The 19,980-nt window shown below is 35.9% G+C and overlaps 1 protein-coding gene across 1 annotated transcript in view; it reads right to left on the reverse strand.

The window, feature by feature from the left end:
- LOC149131831 (uncharacterized) overlaps positions 1–12,241 on the reverse strand; it is a 13,668-nt gene extending 1,427 nt beyond the window's left edge. Inside the window, exons 1-3 of the mRNA XM_089366417.1 lie at positions 11,995–12,241; positions 11,311–11,871; positions 9,812–10,455 (exon numbers count right to left, since the gene is read on the reverse strand). Of these exons, the coding sequence (XP_089222543.1) occupies positions 9,812–10,455; positions 11,311–11,871; positions 11,995–12,241 (1,452 nt within the window). The remainder of the gene's footprint in view (positions 1–9,811; positions 10,456–11,310; positions 11,872–11,994) is intronic.
- Positions 12,242–19,980: the final 7,739 nt, after the last annotated feature.

Below are 19,980 nucleotides of genomic sequence, written 5' to 3' on the forward strand. Positions count from 1 at the left end.
GACTAAATCAGAGTAAGAGTCAGGAATCACCAGCAATGATTTTAATGGAGTGTGCCTCGTGTACTGGAGCAAATTCACAGAAACCTCCTGGTATGACAAAAACAAATTCCAAGCTGTGATGTTCATCACTGTTGCACACAGAAGTAAATCAGCTCACAAATTTAGAGAAACAAAAAATTTTAAATCAGAGTCGTAGGCAAAAAGGCAAGCTGATCCATTAAGTTGTTAGTGCAAAAGTGATACTGGTTTCAGATAATACTTTGAATTGACAACTGAAAAGAGTGCACAACAAACATAAGAATTAACTACGAAATTAGAGAACTTATGAGATGCCTGAAGAAGCAACGTAAGAACATCATCTCAATCTAAATGGGAGAGACATCCCGCCATCTACATGAAAGATTACAGAACTCTAAAGATTGTACAATGAAAAGAAACAAACTTTTGCATCTATATCAAAGTGTCATACAGAAACGCAATTGCTCAATGAAAAATATCACAATAAAACTTCTTTCCAGACACCCGAAAGACCCAAACTTTTGACAGATTACAGAAGCAATACAGGAAGCAGACTCCATCTGCACACTTAATATAATGAATGAATGGGTTAAGGATACTTCCTTAATGAATGTCTATCACCACATTTATACATGAATAAGGATAAAATAAATCCCAAAGCAACTAACATCCACCAAAACAACACACCACGCGCACACACACACACAGCACACAGATGTTCTGGTGATAGCAACAAAGGAAAAGGACAACAAAGTAAATAAGCTAAAACATCATAAGCTCACATGCTTAGTAACATTGTGATGTAACAAATGAAAACTATGACGAAAAAAAAAACAAGCATTTAAAAGGATAAATATTTTTGGAGACACAAGTAAACATCAATGTTATTTTTAAAAAAGAAAAAGTGAAATATAGATGAACAACAACCAGTGGGAATGTCTATACATTTTAACTAATTATGACTTTTATCCTGATGCAACAATGTTGGTTTCAATACACAGATTCCAAATCAAAATTCTTGCAAAACAAAATGTGGTCTGTGCATAAGAAGAGTAAGAGAAAAGAGAGGGGGAGGGAATAGTAGTGTTGGAATTTCCTCCATATTCATTAGTATGCCAGAAAATTAAAACGATCTGTGGATGTATATATGCATGCATGTTTATACATTTATATACAGTTACATTTATATATAGTCACATTATATAGTCACTTATATACATACACATATACATATATATATATATATATATATATATATATACACATATAAATATTATTTATATATATACATATATATATATATATATATACACATATAAATATTATTTATATATATACATATATATATATATATATATATATATATATATATATACACACACATATATATATAAATAAATATATATACATGTATATATAAATTTGTGTGTGTGTGTGTAGATGTGTCTGAGTATAGGTATTTATGCATGTATTTAGGTGTGTTAGTATGTATTTGTATACATAAATGAAGACATAAATGTGTGTGTGTGTGCATGTGTTTTTTATTCTTCAAATCTCTGCAATAAAGAGAAAATAAGTCTCCATTCTAGCAATAAAAGTTCCGCTCTTTCAGTTTAGACAACATCAGCTACCAACTTATATGCATATTTGTGTATTTGAATCTATGTATAGTCATGCACACATGCAATGCATACATGTTATTGCATGGTATGCATATGTATATGCCTGTGAGTAGATGCGTGCATACATTTTTGCACATTAACAAATATAGCTTTTATGTTTTACTTGTTTCAGTGACTGAACTATATTGATTGGACTATATATGTATGTGTATATTTATATATTGGGGTGCTGCCTTCAAGGGTTTAGTCAAACAAATTGACCTCAATACAGATTACTTTTAAAGTCTAGTACTTATTCTGTCCCCCTTGCCAAACTGCTAAATTAAGGGGGCAACACAAACCAACACAAGTTGTCAAACAGTGGTGGGGACAATCACAAACATGCACATTCACACACACACACAAACACACACACATGCATGCATGCATGCACGCACACGCGCACACACACGCGCACACACACACACACACACACACATACATGATGGGCTCCCAAACAAGTCCTGTCTGCAAAATTTGCACACAAGGTATTTGCCAATCAAGGGCTATAGTAGACACTTAACCAAGATATTGCACAGTAGGACTGAACCCCAAACCCTGTGGCTGCAAATTGAGCATTTTAAGTACACAGTTGTGTGTATAACATCTAAGTCCATATAAACATGTGGCTATATTGTAGTATTCCCTCAATACTACTCACCCCAGTCAAGAAGCTTTGTTCTATTTTGCAAGTTACTTGGTAACCCTGCCAGTACTGGTGCCAGCCAAAAAGTACCCAATATAGTCTGTAAAGTGCTTGACATAAGGAAGGGCACCCAGCCATAGAAACCATTCCCAAAACAGACAATAGAACTTGACACAGCCCACTGGCTTGTCAGCTCTTGTCAAATCATCCAACTCAAGCCAGCATGAAGAATGGACATTAAATAATGATGATGATGATATATGTTTGTATGTATTATGTATGTGAGTGTATCCAAATTTTATTCAATTTGCTTTGCGGGAAGGACTGTTCCAACGAAGTCGCGCATTGTCCTTGCCTTCGAAATGCGGAGTAGATGGAACAGGGACAACTGAAGAAGGGAAATATTCTTTATGTTGCATATCTCGTTTCTGTTTGTTTTTTTCATTGTTCGAAAAAAAGTTCGTTTTCTGTCTTCATCTTTATGTTTTCGTTTCTCATTGTGTTTAATGTTTTTTGTGATGTCCTGTACCCATATATGCATGTATGTATACATATTGATGTAGGTATGTACATATATGTATGGATATATGCATATATTCATATATTATTTATGTTATATATATATATATATATATATATATATATATATATATATATATATATATATATATATATATATATATATATATATATATATATATATATATATATATACAAGAATAAGGGCAGGGAATCGTCAATTAATAATAGAATTAATAATTAACAATTTTGCCAAGTAGTTCAGTATGAAAAAACCTTTATCGGTAAAACCATTTATCATCATAAATATACAGGGATTAGCATTGAGTTGCTTCTCCAACATACTGAAAATTTAGAAATAGCAGTCAAAGAACTACTGATTCTAAACTACAAATTTTTCTCTAAATGGATGGCGATATTTATGGCACACATAGAACAAAAAACCGGAGGGGAAAGCATAAACAAAACAAGTCTTTAGTTAATCGGATACGATCGTTTCATGGTTAAGAGAATGAAAATTTCCCTATTCCAAATCTTCAGTCCGATATTCTGATAAATTTGAAAGTGTCTCTAAAAAAATCCACGGTAATCTTTGGCCATGCGACACCAAAAATCAACGATAAGAAAGGCACTTACGAATTCATCGGCTAGTGAGTTCAGGCATCCCATCTCAAAGAAATCTATTCCATGTGCGTCACAAATAGTCCCGTATGAAAAAAGTCCCGTGTGGAGGGATTACGGTTTAACCACCTAACTTAGAGGTATCAAATATAAAATATACAAGAATAAGGGCAGGGAATCGTCAATTAATAATAGAATTAATAATTAACAATTTTGTCAAGTAGTTCAGTATGAAAAAACCTTTATCGGTAAAACCATTTATCATCATAAATATACAGGGATTAGCATTGAGTTGCTTCTCCAACATACTGAAAATTTAGAAATAGCAGTCAAAGAACTACTGATTCTAAACTACAAATTTTTCTCTAAACGGATGGCGACATTTATGGCACACATAGAACAAAAAAAACGGAGGGGAAAGCATAAACAAAACAAGTCTTTAGTTAATCGGATACGATCGTTTCATGGTTAAGAGAATGAAAATTTCCCTATTCCAAATCTTCAGTCCGATATTCTGATAAATTTGAAAGTGTCTCTAAAAAAATCCACGGTAATCTTTGGCCATGCGACACCAAAAATCAACGATAAGAAAGGCACTTACGAATTCATCGGCTAGTGAGTTCAGGCATCCCATCTCAAAGAAATCTATTCCATGTGCGTCACAAATAGTCCCGTATGAAAAAAGTCCCGTGTGGAGGGATTACGGTTTAACCACCTAACTTAGAGGTATCAAATATAAAATATACAAGAATAAGGGCAGGGAATCGTCAATTAATAATAGAATTAATAATTAACAATTTTGTCAAGTAGTTCAGTATGAAAAAACCTTTATCGGTAAAACCATTTATCATCATAAATATACAGGGATTAGCATTGAGTTGCTTCTCCAACATACTGAAAATTTAGAAATAGCAGTCAAAGAACTACTGATTCTAAACTACAAATTTTTCTCTAAATGGATGGCGATATTTATGGCACACATAGAACATAGAACTCACTAGCCGATGAATTCGTAAGTGCCTTTCTTATCGTTGATTTTTGGTGTCGCATGGCCAAAGATTACCGTGAATTCTTTTAGAGACACTTTCAAATTTATCAGAATATCGGACTGAAGATTTGGAATAGGGAAATTTTCATTCTCTTAACCATGAAACGATCGTATCCGATTAACTAAAGACTTGTTTTGTTTATGCTTTCCCCTCCGGTTTTTTGTTCTATGTGTGCCATAAATGTCGCCATCCGTTTAGAGAAAAATTTGTAGTTTAGAATCAGTAGTTCTTTGACTGCTATTTCTAAATTTTCAGTATGTTGGAGAAGCAACTCAATGCTAATCCCTGTATATTTATGATTATATATATATATATATATATATATATATATATATATATATATATATATATATATATATATATATGTCTACATATTTATATATATGTATATATGTGTAACATCATCATCATCATTTAACGTCCATTTTCCATGATGACATGGGTTAGACGGCTTGAGTGGGAATGGTCAGCCAGAGAGCTGCACCAAGCTCCAGTCATTTGTTTATGCTTGATTTCTATAGCTGTTTGCCCTTCCTAATGCCGACTTTACACAATGTACTGGGTGTTTTTTTTTATGTGTCACCAACACTGACAATGACCGTGATTCACTTAACTTGACATGTCTTCTCAAGCATAGCAAATTGCCAGACATCTCAGTCACTTGTCATTGGCTCCTTGAGACTCAACAACTGAAGATCATATTTCATCACCTTGTTCCATGTCTTCTTGGGTCTACAACTTCCACAGATTCCCTCCACAATTAAAGATTGACACTTCTTTATGCAGCTATCCTCATCCATATGCATCACATGACCATACCAGTGCAGTCTTCTCTCATGCACACAACATCTGATGCCTCTTATACCCCTTTTTTCTCTTAAAACAATTACACTCTGTCACACATGCACAAGTGTTAATCTACAAATATAAATTGTACACTATGTATTGAGTACATTTTTATTTATTTGTAGACATAAATGTATGCACATACAAACACGCTCACACACACATATATATACACATATGTGTGAAGAGCATTGTAGTTTGTTTAAAGCATTGTTATGCAAGAAAACATATAAAAGGTATCATGCAGAGATTTTCTTATAATGCAAAGAGAAAATTATTGATTTAGTATTTCCTTATGTTTTGAGTAAACCACCCTAGGAATCAGAGATCTCCATGTATAGTCCTCAGCAGAAGCACCTGTAGCATCATTAGCATCAGAAGTAATAATAGTTGTGGTATTAGCAGCAGTGACGATGGTAGAAGTAGTAGGAAGAATGGTGCATGCGGAAGTACAAGCAATAGCAACATGGTAGTAATAGTGATTGGAATGACACAAAAAGCACTGATAAAACTGGTTTCTGGCAAAGGTAATGTTGTAACAACTTCAGGAGTGGCAATGGTGGTGCTAGTAGTCATATGAGTAGTTGTAGTAATGGCAGCAGAAGCATTAGTGACCCCTTGCAACAGTAGTAGTAGTAGTAGTAGTAGTAGTAGTAGTAGTAGTAGTAGTAGTAGTAGTAGTAGTAGTAGTAGTAGATGGCTTATGCTAGCCATTAGTCTAAGTCTAACTCAATCAATTACTAATATACAATTTGTGACTTTGAATAAGAGTGGCTACTTTAATCCACAAATTGCCTATGCACCACACTTTGGCTAGGATTAAGTATCACTATGAATTTTTGAAAATATTTAAATGCATTTTCTATTGTACTTTTTCTTGGAGAGCATCCAAAAAGAAACATCTGTGAAATTTGAATGATTATTTTAGGAAATATGACAATTTGAATGGTCAACAAATTGGTCAAAATTTTGCCTAATTTGCCTAAATAAATAAGTAGCTATATGTGTGATGTCATATCTTTGAAACTGAGGTGATAATCATCTTCAAATTTCACAAAGGTGACTATGGTATAGTAGATGCCTTTTCTTTTCAGGTTCTTGGAAAGAAAATTTCACTTTGGGGGAGGCAGGGAGGGCTAATATTTTAAATATGTGTAACAAATGGTTGATTTTGCAGTGTTTTCAGGCCTAGCTAAATCCAATACTACAAGCCACAGGAACTTGGATTTTGGCACATTTGTAGTTGGTGTAGAACTAAAGGGAGAAAAAAAGGCATTGGGGTGGGGGCATGCATACCCTGTGCACAGATAAATTTTTTCGCAAATTATAGTGTGGCTTAGAATGCGTTGCATACCCATGCTTTTTAATTCTCTTTTTACTTCTGGTATTAAAAAGCAGATGTAAACCTTCGTTTTGATTAATGTTTCAATAAAAAAAAACCTGATATGGTCTTGGTGATAAATAAAACCAATGAATGGGAGATATTATAGGTAAAGGTCAAAGTTCGTGACCTTTTGACCTCTGGTAACCTTTTTACTGAATAAATTTGTTTATCATTTGCCTGAACTTGTAGATCTTGACCAGACAATCATTTTAAGTGGTCATTTGAAATATTTTAGCGAAGAGTTGCAAGGTTAGAGCTGCTTGAATTTTCCATACCCCTAATTTTCAGCCTCCAGCTGTAAATCTGGCCGTGGTCAAAAAGTCCATCCCAGTTTTTTTCACTGGCAACATCAATTTTCTAACTTGTTAGACCCAGGGCTACATGAAAATACTCATTACAGTAAATCATAAGCAGGGTGCACCGTGACCCCCACTAGCCATTGACCTAACAATCAAGTCAAATTTTCCTTATTTTGAACCACTCACCCAATAAATATTACTGCCAAATTTGGAGAAAATCCCTTCAGCTGTTGTCCACTAATTTTGCAAACACACAAAGATGACTGACTACGGTACCCTGCTTTTGCTTACGCGCGCAGAGTAATAAATCCTAAGATTTTGGAACATGACAACATTTCAATAAGATTCTAATGGACTTTTGAAAATGGTTATAAATGGCGGAATTTCAGATCTGGACGCCTCCATAAGTTCGATTTTCTCCGTTTTGACGGAAATATTTTCCATTAATTTTTTTTTTTTTTTGCATCACTGTCTTGGAAAATGGGGTTAAGCTTTTTATGAAAAAGAATTATGGAAAATTTATGATTCCCCCCTCCTCCTCCGGACCGTTTTTGGCCACTTTTGTTTGCACTACGCACCAAACGATGAGAGTAGCCTTTTCGAAAAAAAGAAGAGTTTTGAAAATATTTTCAAACGAAAAACTGTGTGATTTAAGAAAGATTTAGCTGTTGTTTCTAGCATATCTCACAACCACATCATACTTTTCTCAGAATTGCATGTAGACGTAGATTAAAAAAAAATGTGAAAATTAATTCCTTGCTTTAAGCATAAATTAAAGGCATATGTAACTTACTGCAAACTGGAGTGGGAAAGAGAAAGAGAGAAAACGAATATGTAAACACTGGCATAAATTATCCCCACTGTATCCAAAATCGCGAAAAAAACATCATATCTGCCTTTAATAGCCTACAAAATTATTTCCATTGCACAATATAATTTATATTGGCGGAATCTGACCAATATTTCCCAAAGAAAAACGAAATTTATATGTACGAGAACAGCTCTCCACATGTTATTTTGAGCAGCGAGAGGGAATAAACAACTTTCTCAATACTACTTTAGGAGAGTGGGTTATATATCTTTAGATATACACCTAACTTTCCTACATTAAATTGGAAGAGAACTGAACGCAGAAACTCCAAACTGATCAACAACAACAAATATTTATTGTTCGGTGGAAAATAAAACAGCTTCTAATTGTCCGGTTTTAGAGTAGCCTGAAATGTAGATGTACGGTTCTTCGAGCTGGTGTCGTTATAGAGACAACTTGGTTCAACCACACTCAAATGGGAGAGCTTGCTTAGACGTCTTGCTTGGTCGCTGTCTGGCTTGGTAAGAGACAGTCTAGTAGCGCGAACGCTTCGATGTTTAAACCCACGCATGCGTGGTTAAGGATTCAGCAATGGCGTCGGCCTTTTGGCGCCAATGTGACGTCACTACAATGGCTCCTCCTTGAGTGTGAAACACGAAATTAAAACCTTTTGGAGGGACGTCTGAGGCAAGATGGCCATCGAAACCACACAGAAAATGCGACACAAATATATATATATCAAACACTCGGTTTTATCTTCACTGTATGCGTGGGACATCCCCTCACGGAAAATAGCAAGAGCCAACCGACTAAGATACCTAGTACCAGGCAACAGGTCGAAACTGGCATCGATGCTCAACCACAGCTCCGCAACTGACCACGACTTCCTGAGTACAGACACTCCAAATCAACACACTCGGTTTTGTCGACTCTGTTAGAGTGGATGTTTTCACTCACGATAAAACAGACAAGAATTACAGCCTGCGACTTTCCAATTGTGTACTCAAAGAACTTGGTATAAAACTCTTACGTGTTCTGACTTTCTTTCTGCTGTGATTTCTCACATACATATAGACGGCCTGAAAAAATGTTCAATAAAAAAAAAACTGAAATTGTCCAGTAAAAACACAATAAATCAAACGTAAATAGTTTTTTCCAATTTCTTGGGCCAATGCACCGTCCTGCCAAACCTAGTGACATAAGGTTCGCTAGGGTTCCTTTGCAACGACGAAGGTGGTGTAATCGTTGGTGTGTGCTATTGTGATGGTGCTGATGTTGGTGTATGCATTGGTAAAGGCGTTGACAATGTGTGTGGTGATAGTGGTGTGTGCGGCATTTGAAACACGGGAGTTGAAGGTTTGTCAAGGTACGCTTTTTTCAGACGGTCGACAGACACAATTTCTGTACGACCATTAGCGTCGACCTTGAAAAACTTTGGAGTGCGAGAAAGCACACGATAGGGTCCTTTGTAAGGAGAAACAAGGGGCCCTTTGACAGAATCATCCCTAATAAACACATGAGACCAAGACTCAATGTCTGCTGGCACTCTAAAGGGAGGTGACTGTTGTCTGGGGCCCATAGATGGAAGATTGGAGAAATACTCTCGCAACCGAGTAACATAGGACTCTGGGTGTGGTGGTTGTGATGAGTCTGGTACCACCATCGCACCTGGCAACGTCAACGTGGTGCCGTAAAGAAGCTCCGCCGAGGAGTAACCCAGGTCAGCTTTTACCGCAGTCCGGAATCCAAGGAGGACAACCGGAAGAATTTCAACCCAAAACTGCGGGTTGGGCGAGGCGCGCAAGGCGGCCTTAAGTTGTCGATGAAACCGCTCAACTATCCCATTAGAAGCGGGATGGTAGCTGGTGGTGCGTATACGATGCACCCCCAGGATTCTTGATAGGTCACAAAAAAGCGCGGCCTCAAATTGCCGGCCACGATCTGTGGTCAAACTGACCGGTACTCCGAACCTCGACACCCACCCAGAAAGGAAAGCCTGGGCAACAGTCTCAGAAGTAATATCTGCTATAAGAATGGCTTCTGGCCAACGTGAGAAACGGTCAACACAAGTTAACAGGTATGAGAACCCGCGACACACTGGTAACGGTCCAACCAAATCAAGATGAACGTGACGGAAACGGGCTTCAGGAGAAGGAAATTGTCCAAGAGGGGCACGAACGTGCCTATGGACCTTTGCACTCTGGCACTTCATGCAGGAGCGTGCCCAAGTGGCAATTGATCGCCGCATATTGGGCCAGAAAAACCGAGCAGTGATAAGCTTTACTGTTGCTGAGATGCCCGGATGTGACAAAGAATAAAGGGCATCAAACACAGAACGTTGATGGTTCGTAGGTACTAAAGGCCTAGGAGAACTTGTGGATGTGTCACATAATATAGAGCCCCCGGATGAAGAGAGTAAAAGATAAGCAAATTTACAGTTGCTGAATTTTGACGAAGTCAAATCTAAACTTGATAAAGAAGGTTGCTCCTGTGAAATTGCCAGTAAATCAATTTCCGCGGGAGTGGAAATTGAATGCACAGGAAGTCGAGAAAGAGCATCAGCTGGAATGTTCTCTTTCCCTGGCACATGATGAATGTCACCTGTAAATTGTGAGATAAAATCCAGGTGACGAAAAGCACGAGGAGAGAGCTTGTCCGTTTTAGAGGACAGAGCAAAAGTGAGGGGCTTGTGATCAGTATAAATCACAAACTCTCGTCCCTCGAGCTGATGTTGAAAATGCCGAATCGATAGATAGATTGCCAATAGCTCACGATTAAAAGTACTATACCTGCGTTCGGCAGGCTGTAATTTACAAGAAAAGAAAGCCAAAGGTTTTGTTTGATTGTCTACAGTGTGCTGCAAAACAGCACCCACCGCAGAATCGGAAGCATCCACAGATAAAGAAAGCGGAGCATCAGGAGCAGGATGTGCAAGAACAGGAACGGAGGATAACTCCTGTTTCACAGACTCAAAAGCAGATAACGCCTCATCAGTAAGAGTGAGTCCAGCATCCTTCTTAGAATGGCCTTGCAGTAGCCTCGTTAAAGGAAGTAGTTTGTATGCACACCGGTCAATGAATCTCCTGTAAAAATTGACCATGCCTAAAAAATGGCGCAACTGTCGCAGAGAGGTTGGAGGTGCGATGCGTTGAATTGCATCGACTTTAGCAGGAAGAGGTTTGATCCCATTAGAATCAACCAAATGTCCCAGAAAATTCAGGGATGACTTCCCGAAAAGACACTTGTCGGGATTAATCTTCACATTATAAGCGCGAAGACGCTGAAAAAGTTGCGACAAATGGTGGAGATGATACTCTTCCGTATCACTAGCGATGAGTATATCATCGACATAAGCGAATACAAAATCAAGTCCACGAACGACCTCATCCATAAACCTCTGAAAAGTGCTAGTAGCATTACGCAAATCAAAACTCATAAATAGAAATTCAAAACAACCGAAAGGTGTAGTGATGGCTGTTTTAGGGATATCCTCTGGATTTACTGGTATCTGATGATAGGCCCGTACCAGATCAATCTTAGAGAAAATGGTGCATCCATGCAGGTTCGCCGAGAAATCCTGCAAATTCCTGATGGGATAGCGATCAGCTATCGTCACAGCATTGAGTCTCCGATAATCCCCCACCGGGCGAAAATCCGAATCCCCTTTACGGGCCAAATGTAGAGGAGATGCCCATGGGCTGGTGGAGGGGCGAATGAGGCCGAGTTGAAGCATGTGCTCAAACTCGGCCTTGGCCGTCTTAAGACGATCAGGCGCTAGGCGACGTGATCGAGAAAAAACCGGATGACCAGTCGTCGTGATATAATGGAGGGTGGAATGTGCAGGTTTAACCGGCTTGGAAGTAATATCCACCAACTCCGGAAAAGACGCTAAAAGAGAATGAAAAGCATCCCCAGCAGTGGCAATAAAAAATGCTGGGCTAAGAGGAGAATTGGTAGAGCTCCTTGCCGGCGTGGAAAGGGATGTCGAGTCATCGACAAGCCTTCGACGTCGGATATCTACCAATAATTGAAAATGATTTTAAAAATCCGCACCCAAAATGGGATGTGGAATGTCAGCTATGACAAAAACCCATTGAAAGTCTCTGCGAAGACCAATGTCTAAACGTAGAGAAAGCTGACCAAAAGTAGGAATCGGAGATGAATCAACAGCGTGCAAAACGATTTCAGAACGGCGAGGTTTGTCGACTGTTAGACGAAGCGGCCAAATACTACAACAGGAACCAGTGTCAACCATGAAGAATTTCTTCGACACTTGGTCCTGGACGAATATTGCACGATTAAAAACAGGTTGGGTGGAGGAAAGGGACGTGCGCACTTTCTCCTCTACTCGTTTCCCGACGCCTTGAACGAACAAGGCTGAATACATTTTGTCGCCTTGTTCGAAAAGTTTGTATGGTACCAACACAGACCTTGCTTCTTCCAGGTAGCTCCCCGATCTCGAGAAAATTTTCGAGACCGGGAAACGCTACGAGATTGGGAACCACCACGAGATCTCGAGAAACATAGGTTATTTACGGTGCGAGTGAGCTCCTGAATGCTACGTAGCAAATCCTCATTGGTCACTGAAGAGGACTGCCTTGCAGGATCTGCGGAAACAGTACGTGGTGTGTCCGTGGAGGACTCAGAGCAATTTGAAACAAGTCGAGTCTCTCCGGCGAATGAAAGCAGGCTTGGCAACGCACACATATCTGTAAATGATTCCGTCAAAGGTAAAATAGGAAGAAACAATAACGAAAAACGTGTAAAATATGCAAAAGGCCAAAAAAAAATTTCACTGCAAATGGAAAAGGAAACACACTATTTTTCTTCTGTACCTTTCTGTTTTCCTCTGTAATGTATGTGCACAATAAGAACCAAAATGGAAAAGGAAAGAAGAAAAAGAAATATTCGCTAAAAAAAACAAAAACAACAATGTGGTTGCCTTCTGTATTTTTTTTTTTTTTGTATTGTTTTCCTTTTTTTTTTGTAGTGTGTTTAGTTGTGAGCTTGTACTGTCTGCGGGAAAAAAATGTTTTTTTCTTTTTTTTTTTGAAAACCCACCTTGACGTGCCTGAAAGGAAATGGAAAATAATAGTCAGAAAGAAAGAAAAAAAAAACGTCTGTGTCAGTTTGGCACAATGTGAGTTCGTATAGTTGGAAATGCTATAGAGTCAATATCTCACTGTGAAATTGTTCAAAAAGTCGTTATGATGATGATGATGACGGCGGCTGGAAACTCGTGTTTCTCATACCAATGATGATGCTGATCAGTCCAGATTGTCATGGCTGCAGTCGTTCCTTAGTCGGGGTCACCACTTTAGGAGAGTGGGTTATATATCTTTAGATATACACCTAACTCTCCTACATTAAATTGGAAGAGAACTGAACGCAGAAACTCCAAACTGATCAACAACAACAAATATTTATTGTTCGGTGGAAAATAAAACAGCTTCTAATTGTCCGGTTTTAGAGTAGCCTGAAATGTAGATGTACGGTTCTTCGAGCTGGTGTCGTTATAGAGACAACTTGGTTCAACCACACTCAAATGGGAGAGCTTGCTTAGACGTCTTGCTTGGTCGCTGTCTGGCTTGGTAAGAGACAGTCTAGTAGCGGGAACGCTTCGATGTTTAAACCCACGCATGCGTGGTTAAGGATTCAGCAATGGCGTCGGCCTTTTGGCGCCAATGTGACGTCACTACACTACGATTTCATGCTAAGTTTGGGCTTTAGCTATTAAACTCAGTTTAATGCAATTCTTGTAGAAATATATGTTTATTCGGTAATCAGTTCGTCCATTTCTTGAAATTCTGGCTCAAATTCGAGATTTGAAGCCTTGGATTTGTGTTCCGTTTTGACCTCTCACTGCGCACACGGCAGTTTGGCTGCGCGTTTTCGCCATACAGTGGCCAGATTTAGCAATGACCACATTGAATTCGTGAGATTTTTTTTTCTTATGATGTAAAAATATTCAAGAAAATATGCCCTTTTCTAAATGAAAATTAATAATGTCAATTTTTGTATTTCGTAACGATTATCTGACGTACCTACATCGATTTTTATATCGAAATAAAACAAGATAAAGCTTTTTTCATCCTCACAGTATGACTTCTATTACAACTTGAGTTATGGCGCACGAGTGTATGGAACTAGAACGAGGGCTACAGTTCAACAGTAGAAAAAATAAAGAGGGTCAAACTTTCTAACTGCGTCGAATTAATTAAAACTGTATGAGATGAAAGTTCATATACACAACTTCCAAATGATATATAATTTTCCTTGGAAAATATTTATTTTCACATGAAAAGAGTGAAGCAAAAAATGTGCTTTTGTGTGTTCAAACTGTGCTTGTCTCCTTTGTAAAGAATTCTATAATGATACCAACTATGTTCTGGATATACTAATGTTGGAGCATTCACATTTCAAGATACGATATGTTTTCAGGAAGAAGCTGCACATGTTGTCATGTACTCCTTCAACCGGATTTGTTGAGATTGAATTGTGCTACCATTAATAATTTTATATCGATAACATTACCACCATTTATAGACCAGTGTCTCTTTCTTTTATCTTATTCTATCCCAGATTCAGCAGTTAGTACTGCTCCTTTTCAGCTGTATGCAGTATAGCTAAGAGTGTTTCTTCACAACACAGATGTTACCACTAATATCAGAAGTCATGCTATTATACTGTTTTGCCTTCCTGACAGAGAAAGAAACAATTGAGTCTCTTATTAGATAATCGCAATCACTGCTGATGCCATACAAATTCCTGACTTTAAACTCTCAAATGGATGAGTAAGTGCATGCTAGAAAGTTCCCAAGATGATATCAAATAATGACAACAAAAGAGAAGAAGTAAATTGAATGTAATAGCAGTTGGAAACAGGACAAAAGCATTTTAAGCCTATTAACAATTTGCTGAACTTCGAAAGAATTCAAATAGAAATTTCTCTAAAGAATCTGAAATCTCTTGGTATTTCTCAAATATCAATTGATTGGTTCGTTTTAGTAGTTTGCCAATAGGTCTTTCTCAGAAGTGCCTGCAAGGAGACAACAAGGATTTTGTGATGTTCCATAAGTAGGCAAAAGTCCTTTCTTGTTTTGTTACCTGAATATATTATTATTACTATTTTTCAAAGATTCTGTTGAATTCTTTTCAATTGAATCAAATGCAAAACTTGTTACAAATATCTTAATAGCATTTATGGTTTTATGTGGAGAAGAATTTTTATGAGTGCATACATATACACAAATGCAAACATTCTTACATTCAAGAACTTATATGTTCACACATACATTACATATGAATACACACACACATACACACAACATATATGCATACACACAGATACATCTACAGTCAGTAGACAATAGGCTAAGCTAAATCTGATATTAAATTGTTTAGGATGGTAGTAGCACCAATTAATTTCAATATAGTAAAACAGTTAACTGTTTATACACCTTTCAAAATAGTAAAACAGATATACAATTATTCGCAAGTCTGTTTTAGCTAACACTTACATAAACAGTTATTTGTTTATCAAGATAACTTAGAGGACAGCCACATTAAAGTGGGCATAAACAATACTGTTTAGAAGCAGTTATCTGTATAAACAAATAACTGTTTATACATCATTTCCACCAACAAAATATACAATCCCTGGAGGGTATAACTGATTTCCAATGCAATTATGTAATTAGTTGAGGGGGTTATTTTCCAGGAGTGGGGAACATGCAGCCTTCTAAAAGAAATCAGGATTTTCCATTAAGAAATACATTTTTGTTGATTACATCATATATTTATTCTAATGTTTTTAAATTCTTCAAGTCATTAAAAGGTTACCTTATAGATTTGTATTTCTGATATTTATGTTTATGACTAGTTTGATACCCATTACTTTGTTAACAGCAAAAAGGCAAAGTATTGAATTTAAAATGTTTATCCATTTAAAATGGTACTTTTACTATAAAATATATTCAGTTTAAATGCAAAGTCTTTGAAAGAAGTAAAAATCAATGACATATTAGGTATTTTTTAATTGTATGAATTATTGAAGACTTAATAAATAATCTTTCAATATTTTAACTAAAAGTGTTTATTAGAAAAATATTTTGTATTCTACAAACTCTGTGTGTACATTCTATGATATTTACATTTATTTTGATGACTTTTCCATAAGCAAGTTCCAAGTCAATGTTCTAATTCATCATTATGACATGTTGTTAAATGTGTGTTTAAATTCTCTTTTGTCAGCAAATATTCTCAAGTTTGTTGGATTAATTATTGCTGACAGCAACACTGAACTCTGATACAATTTCTACCTCTTTAAACTTATCCTTCACTCTTATTTAGCAACATAACAAAAGCAAGCCTAATAGGAAATTGCAATCTTTCTAGGGTGACTCATAAATTAGTTTTAGATGGTTGAAAAAGCTATTAAGTTTGCTGATAATTAGTAAATTGTCAGTAGTATTGAGAACCATGTATCAAGTACTAACTATTGCAGTGACCATTTCTGCAACTTAAGTTTTGGCAAAGAACTACTGAAGCTGTGGTCTTGATTTTGATATGAAGTGATAGCCCACTAATACTTACTAAATTCAAAAATTTTGTGGGATAAAGAACCACTTGATTTTCTTCTGCCACTGAGTCTATATAATCACATTTCCAAGAAATTTATTGATAATTTCATCAATTAGCTGGTCAATCTCATCATTTTTTTTTTTTTTTTTGTTAGAATAATTGTTGAAGATATCTATTGTTAGTCTTAATAGTGTGTTGCTAGACTGGTTTAAGCAAATTGAACTAAATCTTCCCCAGAAATCACAGTTAGGCAGAGCTGAATCACAATAACAACTGGGAAAGGTGTGTCAGTATTAACAATATTTGGAGTTCTTTCTTTGCTCAGTTTTACCAACTAATTTGCATGGTGATTAAATGCATCAAAATTACTGTTGTTCAAACAATTGAGAAATCCTCACATTTGTTTAAATATGCAAAACTTTGCATTGACTCCAAATGGAAAACTTTTTCATGCATTTCATCTATTATAGAAAATTGTCAAGCTCTAGAGACTACTGCAAGAATTTTGATACAAACTTTTGTTGAAGACTAATAATCTTACTCCAAGGTGTTGCTTATTGTTCTTTACATTATAAGGAATCCAATTCAACGCTTCAAGAAGACTTTTTCCCACATTAATAGCTCAGTTTGTACAGAAAGTGACCTATTACAGTATGAGGAAACATATGAAAGGTTGATGGAGATTTTACCAGAATAAGAAAAGTGAAGTGAGAATGGGTAGTCGAAAGCATAGCTGTAATTCCTTAAGAGAATGTAGAAAGTGCAATTTGACCATTCTAGTGAACATAGAAAAGAAAAGTTTTACCTGTTTCTCCTGAAAAATCTATAAATATCAGGTTGTCTTCCTTGTTGCCTTTTTTTTTATATTGTCTCAAAAAGAATTTTCTGTTTGTTATTTAGCTTATTTACATGATCAATGTAACAGAGCTTGGCTAAAGGATCTATTTCATCTGGATCAGCAGATACATTTTGTATTTGGTGATCTGCAGTAAGCAAACCATAAATAATAAACAACTGAATACTCATATTGAATCAACTAATCATCCAGTATGCACAGCATGTCATCAACAACAGCCTTTATTGTATTTTCAGTATTGTTTCTCTTCTGTGATGCAGAAAATTTTCAATAAGATTGTTACACAAGATATATAAACTTAGAGGCTCAGACAGAGACCAGTAATGAAGAAGAGCAATGAATAAATTTCTTAGCTGGTTTGTAGACTGAATCATTACTGTCCCATTTCTGCACATTCAGCATTCTTGATCATTTTCAAGGAGATTCATTACTTTGCAAGCATATAATAAACTTTTGCAGGTTGCATTGCCAACTATAAGCAAATTGTGAAAACTTGTAACTCTGGCTCAGCAATAAAGCAATAAATGAGTTCTACTTGCAATGAACAGTGTATATCCTTCAGGTGGCCTCTGATGATATTCCTTCTAATTATCTTGTCCTTCACCAAGTCTTGATATTATCACTTCTGTATCTCCTAAGTTTTCATCAAAATAAGCTGTGAGTTTAGTTGGGTGAGCTTGTCAAAGGACATTTTCTGCATTTTTCTTTTTTTCTTTTTTATCAAAAATTACTTGTTGATAAGACATATGAGTCTAAAACCATTCTACAGAAGAATTTCTTTGCTGAATATGAATTTGAAAAATCTCCAACACAATTCATATAATCCAAAGAACCTGCAATGTTCTTATTTAATGATCTCATTTTTTGACTTGCATCACTGACATCAAGATGAACTTATATGAAGAAGATCTATGGCAATTACATCTGCATTGAATGTTCTTGTAATTCCCTCTGACTTTGGATTGCAGCTAAATGTCACAAATATCCATTGCTGTTGGTGACATTTACCTGCAATTTTCTTACAATAGTCATTACATCTTGGTAGTGCTTTGCCACGTATCTTATAATTGTGTGTGGAATTTATATTGTCTTCTAATCTGAACAGTATCTCCTACAAAGATTGTATATGATATTTATCCAAGTCTGAAGATTGTTTTGAATATACTTACTGCAAATGAGCAAAGCTTTGGTCAGCACAAAACTGATGGAATAGACAGTGCTGTGCAATATATTATCTTCCTTGATTATCCAAATATAATATAATTGAGAACATGTCCTTTTTCTATTATATCTTTAGTTTAGTATATTCAGATGTCATCCACCAGGAAAAAAAAACATGGTTACATCATGGGGTTAAAGCTTAGATGAGAATCATTGAATATCTGAAGATATTGCTCAGAACCTGCTTACCAACGTTCTTCCAGTTTGATGAGTTTCTTTGCCATTACCTAATATCAATACAGCAACCTCGCTGCATGTGTAGATGTTATACTCTCTGGAGTGTTTGCTTTTTGACCTATTGACAGCATATAATTCAGTAGAAACATTTTCTGGTATTGCATTAGCATCAATATATTCTTGAACTGACAGGAATACTTACAAATAAGTGTCATTAGGGGAAAAAATAGCAGAAAGATGTGTACAGAAAATAACAGAATAAAAATTTTCTTGTTCATTATCTGCAGCCATTCTTTGTGTAAGTTGTTGAATTAATTTTTCAGAATTGTAAAGTATCAGCATTCTTTGTTGCTCCAAAAGTTCTATAAATGACTCCATGTATTGCGGAAAGGCCTTGAACAACTGTAGTACTGCTCAATTTCATGCTACTTATAGTTATAGTACTGTTGAACCACCAAACATTTTTTATGAAATATTTTGCTTCTGGTAAATCAAGTATGAACAATTAATGTAATTCATCAGGTAAATCTGCTATGCCTGGAATACAGATTAAACCAGATTTACAGCAAATACCAAAATCAAGATTGGCTAATGTTTCTTCAGTAAGCTCTTTCATGAACATTCGGTTAAGCTACAATTAGAACAGAATATCTTGACAGCTATTTCTAGAACTGAGTATATGTCATGCTCTCTAGCAACATTCAACATCTTTCTTTGCCTATTCTGAGCTATTAGATGTTGTCTTTGTTCTTGAGAAAGTCACTGGTTATTTGACAATGCTTGTTTAGCATTTTGTTCTAAAAGCTGCTCACATAGTTGTTGAGAAAAGTTGTACCCCTCTGTTGTTCAATATTTTGAGCCAAAATGCATTCTCATTGTCTTTGAGAAAGTTGTTCTTGTGATTGTCTTCATCTAAATGCATTCACATATCTTTGATTTTTCCTTTCTGTTTCCTTGTTTACTCCTTTAGTTGCATGTAACATGGGTATGATTTTTTTTTTTACATTTCATAAATAGTAAATTGGTTTTTAAAAAATACAATTTTTCAACAAAATATAACGAACTTGATATTGATTGTTTTCTTATTACATTCATCTAAAAGTTTAAGTATTTTGATTATAATTAATGAATAATATATGCATAATAAAGAAATTTTGTTGGTATCTAAATTTGACAAAAATTATTTTTCCTGATGTGTAATTTCATTATTCTTATAAATATATATACATATATAATGTAAACCATACAGACCTTAAAGAGAAAGGGGTATGACATTAATGAGGTTACAA

This window comes from Octopus bimaculoides, chromosome 19 (assembly GCF_046866305.1).
Source record: "Octopus bimaculoides isolate indiv1 chromosome 19, ASM4686630v1, whole genome shotgun sequence".
Lineage (NCBI taxonomy): Eukaryota > Metazoa > Mollusca > Cephalopoda > Octopoda > Octopodidae > Octopus > Octopus bimaculoides.